General features: G+C 36.1%; 3 protein-coding genes and 1 pseudogene across 4 annotated transcripts; 1 reads left to right on the top strand and 3 right to left on the bottom strand.

Annotated features, from left to right (window-relative positions):
* The first annotated feature begins 2,216 nt into the window (after window positions 1-2,216).
* Window positions 2,217-3,146, top strand: LOC18600325 (histone H2AX). The gene is made up of 2 exons (XM_007030694.3): window positions 2,217-2,497; window positions 2,739-3,146. The coding sequence occupies exons 1-2, from the start codon at window positions 2,297-2,299 to the stop codon at window positions 2,958-2,960; spliced, it is 423 nt and encodes a 140-aa protein (XP_007030756.1). The 5' UTR covers window positions 2,217-2,296; the 3' UTR covers window positions 2,961-3,146.
* Window positions 3,147-3,277: 131 nt separating this feature from the next.
* LOC18600324 (uncharacterized) lies at window positions 3,278-6,371 on the bottom strand (annotated as a pseudogene). Its single transcript, XR_016026526.1, has 4 exons — window positions 5,569-6,371; window positions 4,276-4,546; window positions 3,747-4,088; window positions 3,278-3,672 (listed from the first exon to the last, which is right to left on the bottom strand). The product of XR_016026526.1 is annotated as an uncharacterized LOC18600324 (transcript).
* A 544-nt stretch (window positions 6,372-6,915) lies between these two features.
* Window positions 6,916-8,936, bottom strand: LOC108662044 (uncharacterized). Its single transcript, XM_088806699.1, has 4 exons — window positions 8,808-8,936; window positions 8,191-8,640; window positions 7,629-8,042; window positions 6,916-7,452 (listed from the first exon to the last, which is right to left on the bottom strand). The coding sequence occupies exons 1-4, from the start codon at window positions 8,934-8,936 to the stop codon at window positions 6,916-6,918; spliced, it is 1,530 nt and encodes a 509-aa protein (XP_088662825.1).
* Window positions 8,814-15,604, bottom strand: LOC108662045 (putative disease resistance protein At4g27220). The gene is given in 5 exon segments (XM_088806944.1): window positions 8,814-9,016; window positions 9,018-9,641; window positions 10,462-11,202; window positions 11,323-11,772; window positions 12,527-15,604. Coding segments are annotated over 5 exon segments (4,407 nt in total). The 5' UTR covers window positions 15,068-15,604; the 3' UTR covers window positions 8,814-8,965.
* Between the last annotated feature and the right edge of the window lie 41 nt (window positions 15,605-15,645).

Below are 15,645 nucleotides of genomic sequence, written 5' to 3'. Positions count from 1 at the left end.
GAGATTGAGAAGCGCGTGTTGAATCATGAACGATCTGGAGCACTGCCAACTGTGACACTGTCCTTGTAATTATCCTAAAAAGAAAAGAAAATGCTCTGGGTCTGGTGGAACACTTTTGCATCAAAAATAATCATAACCCAAAAAAAAAAAAAAAGAAGAGAAAAGAATATTGCAAAAATGACTCATGGAGCAAAAACAAAACAGCTAGCATCTCTCTCTGCTGTCATTGTCTGTGAACTTCACTGTCAAAGGGGCAGCTTTGGGGTCTTTTTACTATTATTATAGGCAGCCCACAGTCCACAATGGTTTTGGAAGCATTGGTGTTGGGTCAACAACTAGGAACAGTTTTTGGATTCTTGTGGCTTAGCCTCTTTCCATAAGGGTGGCGAGAGAGAGAGAGAGTATATATATTTATAATAAAATATTTATCCAGCCCCCTTTCCCCCTTTGATATGTTTGTGTGTTGAATGGACCAAATTTAACCACATCATTCTTCCCCACTTTTTCCTTTCATATCTTTTGGCCTCTTTTGCATTTTTGGCTACCTTCTCATGCCTTCCTTTTTTATCTTTCTCTTTCACCCCCAAAGAGTTTTAACTTGTTTTATCTTTCTCTTTTTCCCCACATGTGTCAATGGAAACAATGAAACATTCATAGGCTACGCTTTGTATTTGATTTTATGTATTACTCCAATGTTTTTGAACTATTTCATCTCCCTTGCAATGTTCTTTGATTGTGTACTAATGTATATATAAGAATTTACTAACTATTAAGTTACACGACGAGATGTATTATAATTTCATTTTATCAAATATTTCTATTTTCGTAATTTAAATTTTAATCATCAAAATATCTGATTTTTAATCCAAAACATGCTCATTGTAAGGAAAGGAAGAAGGAAGAAAATACAAAGTAACCCTATCAACTCCCCCTCCCCTTTTGTTTTATAAAGCACGAGGGCACACAGAGCTGCTGTTATGGAGTAATATTGACAAAAATTGTCCTGAGAGGAATCTCTTTGATGGGGCTTTTGCCACTCTTTTTAGGCTCGGGATCAATGCATATTGGTTATGCTGGCAAGCAATGTGGAAAATTTGGCAACTTGAGGTTGAGGACATCTTTAAAATCAAGTATTTCCTTTGGCTATACCAATCAAAGTGCACTTTTGACCCATTGGAGTGGAGTAATGATCAATGAACATTATATAAACATTCCAAGCTCTTCTTTTATGATGGAAAATTCTTATGTCAAAATCCATTCTTTTATATAAAAAAAATAAAACTTTATATAATAATATAAATTTTCGTCACAATTACTTTATGAAATTTGTCATCTATTAAAGGTAATAAGATAAAAATCAATCGAGTTGAACCAAGTTGATATAATGTAAGTGTCAATGCTACTACTTGGGGGTGTAAACGAGTCGAGCCGATTTGATATAATCCAAGTGTCAACACTTGAGCTCGACTCGATTAAAAAACTTACATCCCTCACATGTCAAAATGTGTACAAATGATGACTTGTAATTAGCATAACATAGAAACAAGAGTGTTTTTTTATGCCTAAGATAGTTAGAACCAATGGGTATAGTCGCATCAAAGAAGAAGGAAAAGAGGTTTGGCACCACCCCAACAATCTCATGTGCTGAAATAGGACCCCTATGAAAAGAGGAAAGAAAAGCCTAGCTTCCTACTAGTTGCAAAGTGAAGTGAACCCCATCTCTTATTTCTATTTTGGGCTTTTTTTGGCCCATAAATCAATGATTTTGTAGCCCATAAAACTAGAGTTTGAACTGGACAAAAGTTGGTTATGAAAAACTTTGGGCTCCTTTTGGGTCGTGGTAAAAGTTGGGTCATGGCAAAAACCAAGACAAGAGCCCGACGAAGATCGGAGAAGTGAAAAGGGCACCAAACAGGAATTTTGGGCTTTTTGAGGCCCATAAAACCCAATATTTTGGATTGGGTAAAAGATAGTTATGAATAAGTTTGGGCTCCTTTTGGGTCGGGCCGAAAATTGGGTCATGGGCAAAACCGAGACGGGAACCCGACAAAGAACCGAGAAAACTCTTAAACAATACACAAAACACTCGAAAAGTTAAAAGGGATGGTTTTCCCGCGAAAACCAAAAAGACGCGTGCCAGGTTGGCAATCCTCGTGACACTGCACTCCGCCAATCAAACTCCTCCAAACCCATCTATATTAACCACCGCAACCCTTCTTCTCAAACATTCCAATACACCTCCGCGTCACCATTTCCAAATTCACAATCAAAATCTAGGGTTTTGGGATTTTCGAAGATGAGTTCTACTGGAGCATCAACCAAAGGAGGGAGAGGGAAGCCGAAGTCATCGAAGTCGGTGTCGAGGTCGCAGAAGGCTGGGCTTCAGTTCCCCGTGGGGAGGATCGCGAGGTTCTTGAAGGCTGGGAAGTACGCCGAGCGTGTCGGCGCTGGAGCTCCAGTCTATCTCTCTGCTGTGCTTGAGTACCTCGCTGCTGAGGTGGGTTTTTTTATTTTAGGGGTTGGGGTTCTTATTGAAAAAAATTGGGTTTGTTTTTTAATCTGGAAATGGTTTTCTTTACTCTGTTTTAATTTGGATTTATTTGATGAGTTAATCAATCTGCTTCAATATGCCTTTCTTGGTGTTGTTCATTACGTTATTGAATCAAGCTCTCATTTTTTTCCTTTAATGTCTGTTCTCCTTTTCTAATCCCAAGTTCAATTCTTTTTACTCGCTTCAGGTTCTAGAGCTTGCTGGTAACGCAGCGAGAGACAACAAGAAGAATCGAATTGTTCCAAGACACATCCAACTAGCAGTGAGGAATGATGAGGAGCTAAGCAAGCTTTTGGGTTCGGTTACCATTGCAAATGGAGGTGTTTTGCCCAACATTCACCAAACCCTTCTTCCAAAGAAAATGGGAAAGGGCAAGGGTGATATTGGATCTGCTTCTCAGGAGTTTTAGGCCTTTTTTTCTTGGTCCCTTTTTTGTTTTTGGGGCTTTTTTTTGAACAGTTGTATAATATAGGATGGTTTAGTTTTAGGGTTCTTCGATTTTGGGGTTTTGAGCTCTTTTATGGTATCTTTTTGAGCAAAGCAGTAATGTATCAAGTTAATTTTATTGAATTTACATGGTTCTTTTTTCCTGTTCTTTCTCTCATGTTTTGGGAGTGTAATCTGCCTTGGTCTGTCTCCAAGTTTCTGTGGTACAAAAAATCATCAGAAAACAATGATTTTTGTTTGAATTTCCTTTCCTGGATGAGCAAGAACGGACCAAGATGATTTTGCAGACTGTACAATCTTCATGTATTGCTCATTGGATCATGCTAAATGTAAAAACAGAACCATCTAAGAGTTCAAGTTGAACTGAAAGGTTTTAATCATAGCCAACTTACATGCAATTTGAACATGAAGTATAGAAGACAGCGCTTAATATTATAATGCTAGTTACATCATGGGCAATAAATGAAGAAATTTTTGCTTGTGGAAACCACTCTTCAACTGTTTAGGCCACTCTCACAAAGGACAGCAGATTGAGGGATGCTCTGATAGAGCTTGCGAACCAGCTCGATTTCCCTCCCAACATCAGCATCTTCTATTGTAATAGTATTCGATGCAGCCCATCTAACTTGATCGCAGTGTAACCCAACCATCTAAGTACTTTATCCAGCTGCTTCCTTTAGTGGGAGGTTTTAGCTGTTAGTAATCTAAAAATACCTCATGGCAACATCATTTGAGCAGAAGAATGTACCTTGTCAACATCATCATGGAGTCCCTCTATGCATCCAATTGTCGATGCTCAGCGACTGGGCTTCCTAAGACCACTCATAAAAAGTTGTTCAGAGTCTGCAAAGCATAGCATCAGGCAGAAATATGATGCGAGTGATGCTCTTCATATGATTAATAAGACCATTGCACTTAGTATGCGTGCGTGTCTCAGGTTTGTAGAATGAACTCTGTTTGACTGTACCTATGAGGCTCTGACTTTGGAACAAAGCTTGAGTTCTATGAAATGTCAATATTAGCATGCTTGTGGTTCATCTCCTCCTACATTTCTTCCCTCACCTTCAGTGATATTTTGGAAGTGGAAGTGCTGCAAATAAACCAAATTCCATGCATTTTATATCATAAAGACTTGGAGACCATTTCATTCTTTAATAATTTTCTTTTCCTTAGTCATCACCTACCTATGATACTAAAAGAAAAAGCATTACAAATAACAGATGAACAAATTATTCCTGTTAGACTATCAAACTATAGTTAATAGTTTTTATTAGTACCAGTTGAAGTTGCTTCATCTCTTGCTATCCTACAAGTCATATCTATTATCTGATTTCTATTGTGCTTTTCAGACGAGATTTCAGTCAATTCTTCTGTTAGCCCTCGAACCTAGGAACTTAATGATGTGGGTGCAGCATGCATCTAGTCATCAAGACCAAAGAAGGGCCCTCAAACAATTACAGTGGTAGAACCCAAGAGTTGCAGAATAGTTGAAGCTAACTGGAGAAAAAGAGAGCTTCTCACCTTGTGTGAAATGCTACGAGCACTGGCCTGCAAGGTGCAGATATACAAAACTTCTAAGTTGTCTTGGCAAGTTAGCATTACCATCATAACATAAAATTAGCATCAAACTATTTCCTTTTCTTGATCAGTAAGGCAATACAAACTAATGAAGCGTAGTAATGACAACAATATTCTTACTCACTTGAAGAGACTCGTCTACACTTCCAGTAGCAAATCTATCATCTTGCAACTCCTCTATGCTTGGTATTCTATAACCTTTTGGAGGAACCCCCAGCAAATATCCAATTAGAGAATGACCAGCTTCATGTTACACATTCATACATTTCAACTATGCATCAGCCATCCATATTTCCTGTTACTAATTGCAATTTCACATTTTCAATGTTACAAATCCTACTAAATAATTTAATTGATAATAAAAAATAAGTGATAATTTTTTAATTTCATAAATTAATAAATTGATAAGGGTATATAGATCAAGCACTTTTAAACAAACCAGTTCCCTGTTATTTCTTCTGCAAATTAATTAATAAAAAAATTAATTAATTGGCAATCCAAAATTGAAGGAGACAAAAACAAAGCAGTCAGGTGTGGTGAAGGAAATAAAGTAGAAAAATGGAGATTATGGAAGTAGAAGATCTACTTACCATCTCACTTCAATCCAAGGAACATGTAGCCTCTCACAAGTACAAAAACAATATTTCCCTCTTCAACTTGAGCAACTAAAAGGTAAACTTAGTGGTTTTCAGAATTTTCGACATTCTGTAATCATAAAAATTAATCAAGAGTTCCTTAAATTAATGAAAAGCACCAAAACTACAGTTTTATAGTAAATTTTCATTATAAAAAGGAAAATAGTTAGAAGCTCTATGCTAAATTAATGAACTAATTAATTCTGCAACAGCTTTACTTTACATATTAGTATGGTTTCCTCATTTGAGCAACCTTTTAATAAGTATGGGGTGACAAGGAAAAGCTAACGCATGCTACTGAAAAATCAAAATAAGAAACCAAAGCAACATAAGAATAACTTTTAAATTGATACTTACCTCTTCTTCAAACATCCGTTTTATAGTAGTTTTAAGATCGCCTTCCCACTGCCCATTTTCTTCATCTCCATCTTCTGTCAATATCACTTTTTGGAGTTGTGGTGTGCTTAAATCTCCTTGGCAGAAAATCTTCATCTTTGGGCATTTTCTCACAATCATTTTCTCCAAGATAGGGAATTCCAAGTTGTGATCCCCTAAGCAGAAGCTAGCCATATTTGGTAGACAACTTAGTTGCAAATACTTCAGTTCAGTAAAAACAATGTCTCCTTTCACTTCCTCAGACTCACATGCTATGATTTTCTCTATCATCTCACAATCAGTTATGGTCATTCTTGAGAGTTGCACTAGGCTCTTAGCTGTTGAGCATGCTATCAAATTCACATATCCATGACATCTTGAAACTTCCAAAGTTGTTAAATTTTCAAAAGACACTGATGATGGCGCTAAAATCTTTAATTTCCCACAATCCCGCACTTGAAGAGTTCTCAGTTCACAGAAAGCTGGTATGGGGTGGTATTCTTCCTTCCAAAGATGTGTTAGCTCAGGAAGTTCAGACAGCACCAATTCATTCAACGAAGTGATTGCCGATGCATGATTTTTCTCACCATCAAATCCTTCAAAATGGAATATATGACTAAAGGAAGCTTCACTAACAACAAGCTTTTCTAAATTTGGTAATGACTGAATAAAACAATGTGGGAAAACAGCTGATTGATCAGGAGAGTGAATGAGCTCAAGAACTTTTAGTTTGTAGAAAAAGTTTGCTCTAAGTTGTCCATGCCATATCTCTTTCATAATGTCATTCGACTCCAATTTTAATTCTTCCAGATTGGGAAATGTAACCTGGAAATTAACAAATGTGTTAGACTAAAGTTAAAGATGTCAATGTTTCATTTATTCTACAAACTAAGCTCTTGAAGCCAACAGTGAGACACACTGTGTATGTTATGGTGGGAATGCAACATAAGAATGATGGAGACACAATTCAAATGTTATATTGCTTGAGTTTTCTGAATATCATTGTATAGAAAAATTCTTTCTGACAAATTGCCTAATACCAAATTTTTATGTACATGAATTTGTCTCATCTAATTTATCTTTTTCGAAACACTCCTTAAAACCTAATCTAAAAGTGCCATATGATGCATCTATATGAGTTAAGCAAGACGAGAACACCTTAATTGAGTGAATATAGTTATTTTAACATAAATCTTATGTGCAAGCTACAATATTGGAGCAATACTGAGACATGCTTGTGAGAATTATAAGAAAAAAAAAAAAAAGCAAATCCATCTGGATTTGATTGAGTTTTGACTCAACATTGAAAATCAAGAGCATACCAAATGTTTAAAAGTTTAACATAGTTTTGTGTTCAAATACCTCATTTACCCAAAACAGGGCTTGTTGATTTGTTGATTCTCCAAAGCTCCGAATATTTTCTGAAGCAAATATCTCCACTTTGTCACATCCATATATCCACATTTCCTTTAATGATGGCCACTCCGTAGTATGTACCGTAGAGCAGAAACTCCTCAATCTGGGCAGCATATAAAGTTCCAAGTATGTTAGTTTAGGAAATACAAAATTGGTGGTTGTTTCTTCCGCAATGGATTGAGTGGCAGTCACTGAATGTAAGTCGTTGGTATTGAGCGCTTCATGTTCAAATATTTCTTCTAATGAATCACATTCTCTTATTCGGAACTCCTCTAGATTCTGGAGTCTTGCCCTCATATTAAGTGGAAAAATGCTCAACAGTCGATTGCATTCGTACACCCACAAATCATTTAGCTTGCAAAATGAATAACCAACGAGTTGATCAGGCCATATCTTTCTGCAGTTTGCCATCCCTACGATTCCCAATTTCTTTAATTGAGGGAAAGCCACCTGCTAAATTTATTGATTGTGTCAATAATATTGCAGATCATAGATCTTCATGTTCAACAACTAAATAACAAGGAAAAAATGTAAAAAAGGAAAGGGGAATCAAACATTTAAAACTTGAGGATACATAAAAAAAAAAAAAAGAAGAGTGATAAAGAAAAGACAAATGGAGTAATCACCTTTTCACTAAAGAGAGGAGGGGAATCAATATCTGAGTTGTTTCCTTTCGCTTTTTGACAAATAAGAGTTTCGTTTGTCACCGTAGAATCGGAGATGAATGTCTTCAATGCAGGACAGTTCTTCATTATAAGCTGTCTTAACAAGGGGAATTCAAAGTAACTTCCATGGCAGAATCTTGCGAGTTTGGGAAGGCCTATGAATTGCAAAATTTCTAGTTTAGGGAATATTTGGCTCAACATGCCATCTTCTGGTAATCCTTCTATAAAGATAACTTCTTCTAGATTTCTACAGCCCCCGACAGTCAATTGTTTTAAATTTTGAACATAAGAAGACATTTCAGGAAGTTGGTCATCCCATATTCTCTGAACGTCAATTGAGGATAGTCGCACAATCTCCAAATTTGGACACACAACCTACATACATAATCCTTATTGCATCAAAAACTTTACTTTGATTCTTATAATGGAATTTAAATTTGCCTATTATTAGCAGACAAAATAAACAAGTTAAACTTCGGAAAGAAAAACGTTTTAAATGTGAAGAAACCATGCAGAGACTAACCTTATCATTGAAAAAGGCTGCGACTGTCTCTGTATCCTTCTCTCCTACAAATGTAGATGCCAATGCTAACAATTTTGAACAATTAACTGCATCGATACATTGCAAAGATGGACATTCCATTGTAATACTTCCCAAAGAAAAGCTCCTCAGGTTGGAACATGACCTAAGAGTTATAGACTGAAGCCTGGGCAACACGATTGATGCTTCCTCTGCTCCTTCTCTTGTGATTATTTGCTCCATCATAGGGCAATTTCTTACTTTTATCTCCTTCAATTGCAGAAGATCCAAAGCCATAGAAACAGTAAATATGTACTTCAAGCTCTTACACTTGTAAACTTCCAAATATGTAAGATTTACGAAATTGAAAACTCCTTCAGGATTCTCTTTCCATATTTCTGTTGACTTAGAAAACTCGGAGAGTACTACATACTCCACTCCTTTGTATCCAACCTACAAAATCCAACAAAAAAGGAACGATTAAGTTCATGGGTAACCACAAAAACGAAAAAAAAAAAAATAGAAACCCTAAGTCAAATTAAGCAAACAAAAGCATCCACAAACAAAAAAAGCCTTACAAAGACAACTAATTGGTTAGATAAATTAAAATGAGCAAGTACCTTTTCGGCGTACAATTGTTGGACAGTGCTGTTAAGGTCACCACCCCAGTGTCCCTTACCATCTTTGTCTGTTACTTGTACTCTTTCCAGCATTGGCGCATTTAAAACTCCCTTACAGAAAATCTCCATTTCGGGACATTTGTTCATAATTACTTCTTCTAAAGATGGGAACCCAAATGTATGGTTGCCTGAACAAAAGCTTGTAATTTGTGGTAAATCACAGAGTTCCAAACTTTTCAACTTGCTGAAATTAATGTTGTATGTTGCTTCATCACCCTCATTTCCAACTATTTCCTTCATGGAAATGCACTGTCTTATCCTCAATTTTTTGAGTTGCGCCAGACTTTGGACTGCTAAAGATGTAACTAAGCATATCATTGCGCCACAGCTACACACATCCAACGTCAAGAGATTTTGAAACGATGCTGAGGATGATCCTAAACTAATAAGTTCGTCACACTGGTGGACTTGAAGAGTTTCCAGATTAGGGAGAATGCGGTCTACTTGTACGTCCTGCTTCCATAAATGTTTGAGATTATCAAGACAAATCAATTTTAGGCTTCTGATCGTGGGCAGTGTCCCAGCATATGTCTCCATACCACTATCTCTTTCATCGCAGAACAGCTCTTTGAATTCATAAGAAATCACCACAAGCTTTTCTAGATTTTGAAATCTTTCTAGGAAAGTAATTGGGAAAACAACAGATTCATCACCAGAGTTGCACACCCTGAGAACTTTTATTTCACGAAAAAGGCTTCTTGAAAATTGACTATCACTTATCATTGCATTAATGTCATCAATATTTAATGACAATTTTTCTAATTGAGGGATGACCTGAAAACCAATAAAGTAACAGTTTTGGAGTCAATGTTCTTCTTTCAACAATGCAAAAATTATTGTACTAATAAAAATTATTGCGCAAGTCTTGATACACTCAGATTACATTTGAAACTTTGGAATACTTCTTTTTATTTATACTCAAACAAGGTATATATACTCCATTTTTTATTACACATTTAGTCACTTAACTTTTCATAAAATTTTATTTTGGTCATTTAATTTTGAATAATCACAATTTGGTTATCAAATTTGTAAAAGTTAATGTTTACCATTCAATTGTTAGAAGCCAATGGTTGACTTTTGTCTTTAAAAAAGGTAATGATTGACTAACATTTTTCAGACAATTAAGTGATCAAAATAAGAATTTTTTAAAGTTGAACGACTAAATAGAAATTTTTGAAACATTAAGTGACTAAATGTTTAATGTAACACTATTTTTTTGCTTTTTCTCTTTGAAACTAGCAAATTTGAAGTTATCGTCTGTATTTGTGAGTGAAATCAAAACATGGAAGTGATTTTTTTTTTTTAAAGTATTACATACCACTTAATTTATATAAATTCAACTAGCTAGTCATTGACATATGCAATTTCCTATAAAAATAATAACAATAATAAAAATTTGATTTTGTTGTATTTAATGATTTTTTGTAAGATCACATTTGATTAAAATGATGTTTATTTTTGGCACTCTAGTTTGTTAATAAAAAGTTGGAAATATAGCTAGTACATTACAAGGGCCTGTTAAATTGATTTTCACGTACACGTTAGCATCTTAATCAGTTGAGAAAGAGTGGAGGTGGAGGCACATGCATACCTTTTCAGCCAACAAAAGCGGTGGTTGGATTAAAGTGGACTCAAGTTGTCCATCGACTTTAGCCATATCTGAGATGCTGAGACGTTCTGTACCAAACATCTTCATTTTGTCACAGCCAAATACTTTTAACTTTTTTAACATTGGCCACTTTGTCGTATGTACCTCCGGGTAAAAGCATTTGAGTTCTGGTAGCTGCCAAAGACGAAGGTAGCATACTTGATCAAACCTGAAAGTGACAGTTGTTTCCAATCCTTCCTCCTTGGAAACAATTTCTTCCACTCCGCAATCATTTATGTGAAGATCTCTAAGTTGTGGAAGAACTCTGGCTACTGAGGCTGGAAATACATTCTTCAGACTGCAACAATCCCAAACACTTATTACCCGCAGATTTTCAAATGTAAAAATTCCTTTGGGATCATTCTTCCAAATATTCTTGAGGCTTGGTAGATGCCAAATATGCAACTCTCTTAGTTGACTGGTGACAGCACCTGTTTCTTCCATATTTGAGCTTCCGACTTCAAATACTTCTTCTACCGAAACACATTTATGAACTGTTAGAGTTTGCAGTCCTTGAAATGCTCTCAACATATTAGATGGAAAAATGGTCAGTAGCTGGTCACATTCTTCAACTTCCATTTCCTGTAGTTTGTGAAAGGAATTCGCAGCGAGTTGGTTCTTCCATATCATCTTCATGTTTCTCAATTTGGAAATAGAAATTTTCTCCAAACTAAGAAATGCAACCTGTATGTAATTAATTCATGCCAATTAATGAAATGTTTAGAAGCATTTGTTCCTATAATCAAGGCCAAAAGCATGGCAATGGGAAAACATGGATAATAAAGAATGCTAACAATACTCTACCTTTTCGTCAAAGAGAACTTGACTAGAAAAATTTTGGCTCCCTTCCATTGTAGATTCGTATATGAACCCCTTTAGTTCTGGGCATTTCTCTATCTTTAGTGACTTCAAGGACGGAAATTCAATATTCCGACGTTCTAACAAAAATCCAATGAGATGCTGAAGATCTTGTAACTTTAGAGAGTTTAATTGAGGAAATAAAATCGTATCTTTGCTTTCTTCCTCTATATCCTCTGCAAAAATTATCTCTCTTAGGCACTTGCATCCAATTATCTCAAAGCATTTGAGATGCACTAGCTTCCTAGACATAGAAAATGATAATAAACGTTTTAAGTTGCCACAATTCTCGATGATCAAACTTGTCAAATTCTCATGATTGCAGAAAGAATCATGCCATATCCTTTCAACACTAATTGAGGACAACCGCAAATTCTCCAAGCAAGGGAACAACGACTGCAGACAAGTAATTAATCTAGATTAAAAATTGTGTGAAAAAAAAAAAAGAAAAAGACAACAGAAGAAAGACTAGCTTATTTAGCATAATTACATAACATTCTATGATTAAAAAGGAAGGAATGGGTTTGCCAATTCAATGGCAACTGAGTTCAGGAGAAATAATTACTTCCATTTTACGGAGAAGTGATTTCTAATGTATTAAACAATCACTGAAGTGGGTTTTGTTGATGTTCAGGCTTTGAAATGGGCACTATGACATGGTTCGGTTTATCAATCGTGGATGGTAGCGAAAAATGGAAACAAAAGGAAATGGCTTTCACACAATGTGGCAACCTGTTTTTTTTAAATGGAGGAGAAGGCATCAGTTTTTTTTTAGAATGTAGATATATATTGAAATTTATTTATCTGCATGAACAAAATCTCAAACCTAAGATCTCTAACTATGCCCTCACTCATCTTACAATTATGCTAGGCTCTTGCATAAAACTTTAACAAAGGATCAGTATAGCACTAGACAATTTTTATAAACGGATTGTAGAGTGTCAAATTTAAAATAGATATTCAATGTATGTTTTTACTCATAATAGATATTGAAGATCAATTAGCAAAAAAGCGAAGGAGAGAGATTCTAAAATAATACTAATTTAACATTTGAGAACGTTGGCTGTTCATAAGAAGAAAATTTTAAGAAACTAATAAATGAGATCAACATATGCTTTAGAATGAGTGAAAAATGAAAAGTAATAAATACCTTTTCACTAAATAGAGGCAACTCATCTTGAACCCTGGAGGTAGAGCCGTTTTCATCTTCAGAACAAAAACTAATGAGCTGAGGTAGATTTTGAAGTGTCAAAGATTGTAATTGAAGAAATTCATTTTTATCAACTATACCATTATCAATAATGATATATTTGATCACTGAATCATTTTGGATATGGAGATTCTTCAAATGCGATAAGCTTTCTTCATCTTTGAACTCTTGCATTGCAATCGTGACACTTTTAAGGTCATCTAAATATAAAGCTTCAGTTTTCTTCAATAGCAACTTAATTCCATGATCCAAATGATCAATACTTGTACTTAACTTGAGTTTCAGAGTCCTTGAATGCTCATACTCACCAAACCATTCCCATTCCTTTCCTATGAAAATCTGGTATCTGATCAACTTGTGCAACTCTTTAAAGAGCAAGCCCCTTGATATGGCCTCGGCATCAGGAATATGGACTTCTAAAGTGGTCAAACAAGACAGAGTATTCAATTCAGCAAGACTAGCAATACTGCCTCGTTGGTTGGCATGTCCCCCTACTTCCCATTGAATAAAGGTGCCACCCATATATAATTCTTCTAATCTAGACAAGCTTGATAAGACACCTGGTGAAATTATTTTGAGTTTAGTACAATGACTTAAATCTAACAGTTTTAATTTAACCAGTCGCCCAATATCCTTAGGTAGAATTTTGATATCAGAATATGAAAGGTTAAGAATTTCCAAATTCTTAAGTTCTCCAATACTGGTTATATCTCTCAATTCACATCGATTCAGGAACAATGCACGAAGGCTTGTTAAGAGACAAGTTGACAAAGGTAAAGAAGAAAATTGCATATCACTCAAATCTAAGACTTTAAGATTTTTTGTTTCGTTAAAGAAGCTAGGTGGCATTTTGAGGGAAAGATCTTCGCTAAAGAAAATGAAAAGAACAACCTCTGGACAATTCAACTCGGAAGGAAGCTCTCCAATTATACTAGGATATCGCAAATAAATCTTGTTCATTTTCTCTCCATTTGGCCAATCTTCCAGAACTTCCTCGTTTAATGCAAAGACATGATTGTCCTTAGAAGCGATTGACACGGCGACATCATAAACAAGATCATGCATATCAAAGTAACGGTCATTGAGGTTATTATCAAGTAACAAACAAGAGGCTTTGAGGTTACTCACCAGTGTTAACAACCTATTCCGTGCTTCCTTCACGGTGCTGACACCATTAATTAAACCCAAACCAATCGCACATTGCAACAAGTAATCAATGCTTGAATCATGGCGCAGTAGAGTGCAAAGTAGGAAAGTTTGTTTAAGTTCATCACTTTCTAAATGATTGTAACTCAACTCTATAGCTGAATATACGTCAGCGGATATCCCAGTGAAGTTGCTTGAGGAAGGCCTCTGTAGTTGCCGTAAAGCATCCTCCCAAGCAAATAAACTTTTATTTCGCAATGCCCTTGCAACTGTTGCAATGGCCAGCGGTAATCTTGCACACCTTTGGGCTACCTCAACTGCTGTAGATCGCAACTCAGCACTTTCAACACTATCCCCAACCATCTTCCTAAACAAGTCCCAAGCTTCTTCATCGTCTAAATCACCAATTGAAAAAGTTTTCTCAGCATCCATCCCATTGGAGAGAACATTTTGATCTCTTGATGTCAACAATATCTTGCATCCCTTGTGTTGGTTTCCAAATGGAATTCCAACTTCCTCGAGGTCCAATTTCTTCCAAACATTATCTAAAACAACAAGAACCTTCTTCTCTTTCTTCAACCTTTCGCACAATCTTCGTGCTCTTACAACCGTACTCTTGTCTTCAAGTCTTAGACCCAACAACTCTGCAATTTGATCTTGAATGTTCTGAATGTCCGGCGTCTGAGTCATAATTACGGTAACCACCGAATCAAATAACTTAAGCTCTTGGACTTGTCTGGCAACTTCTTTGACTAGTGATGTTTTGCCCATACCAGCCAACCCATACAACCCTATCATGTTGATAGTAGCGTCTTTTATAGCCTCCATGATATCGTTGAAAACCTTTTCTCTTGATTTAAAGGTCTCAAAGTCTTTAGGAGATGCGTCCAATATAGCTTCTGGAACATCACGGTATCCCACTCCGTTAAATTGACACTGTTGGATAAGGTCGTCAATAGTCGCGACACCTTCTTCTGCTTTCCTGCTAAGCTGGTTGCGAGACTTGATATTGGGACACAAGCCAATGAAGCACTTGTTCTTTGCTTTGTCTTCAAGATCCTTCACCTTCTTCTCCTCCTCAATGATTACCTTGTCCACTGTGTTGCTCCAATGTTGGACGTCCGCTTTTATCTTCTCCCCGTTCCTGTCTGCAGCATCAACCTCTTGCTGCACACTTGCTCTTTTTGCAATCAACGTCTTAAGTTTCTCCTCGAACTTGTCGACATTTTTCTTGTAAATGATTACATATCTGATATGACTTTTCATTTCTTGGAAGATGCCTTTCGCAGCTTCCGCAGCAAGGTTGGCAGCAGCACCAGTAAGAATAGGTTCCATTTTTTTAATTCAACAGAAAAGTAAAGCGAATGACAGAAGAACGTAGACAACAGGGGATCGAGAAAACCCAAAAATGAAAACAGCAAGAAGAATATATCAATAAACGATATGAGCAAGGCAAATAATCAGAATGGTAAGATATTGGAAACGGTGGCTTTCTCCATTGGCTATAGCTATTAAGAAAGAGGCAACTAAGAATCAAAGTGAAAGGTTTCTGGTTTATTGGGTGGAAAGTAGAGGAATGTGAGAAGCCGACACTTTGAGGTGAAGGGAAAAGAGATGAGAAAGAAACAACGGAGCAAGCCAAAAAAACAAAGGAAAAGGAAAAGAGAATCGAAGATCAAAGGAAGAAAATAAAAGGGTTTTGAGAAATGGAAGAGCAAAGGACGCTAAAGTAAGGTAAAAGGGATGAGTTGAGCAGAAACGTTGTGTCTGACTGGGTTTTATGAAACTGGCACGCAGCTTTTCACGGCCGTTCAAGTACAAACAAAGGCTCACCTTAAGTCATGAGATTTTATTAAACAAATAAAATCTGTTTTCATTGCCCATCATGGTTTATAGAAGAGAGGAAAGAAGAA

Source organism: Theobroma cacao, chromosome 5 (assembly GCF_053813885.1).
Source record: "Theobroma cacao isolate CCN51 chromosome 5, ASM5381388v1, whole genome shotgun sequence".
Classification (NCBI taxonomy): Eukaryota; Viridiplantae; Streptophyta; class Magnoliopsida; order Malvales; family Malvaceae; genus Theobroma; species Theobroma cacao.
The sequence above is the reverse complement of the archived record's forward strand: the minus strand, read 5'-3'. Positions and strand labels throughout refer to the sequence as shown.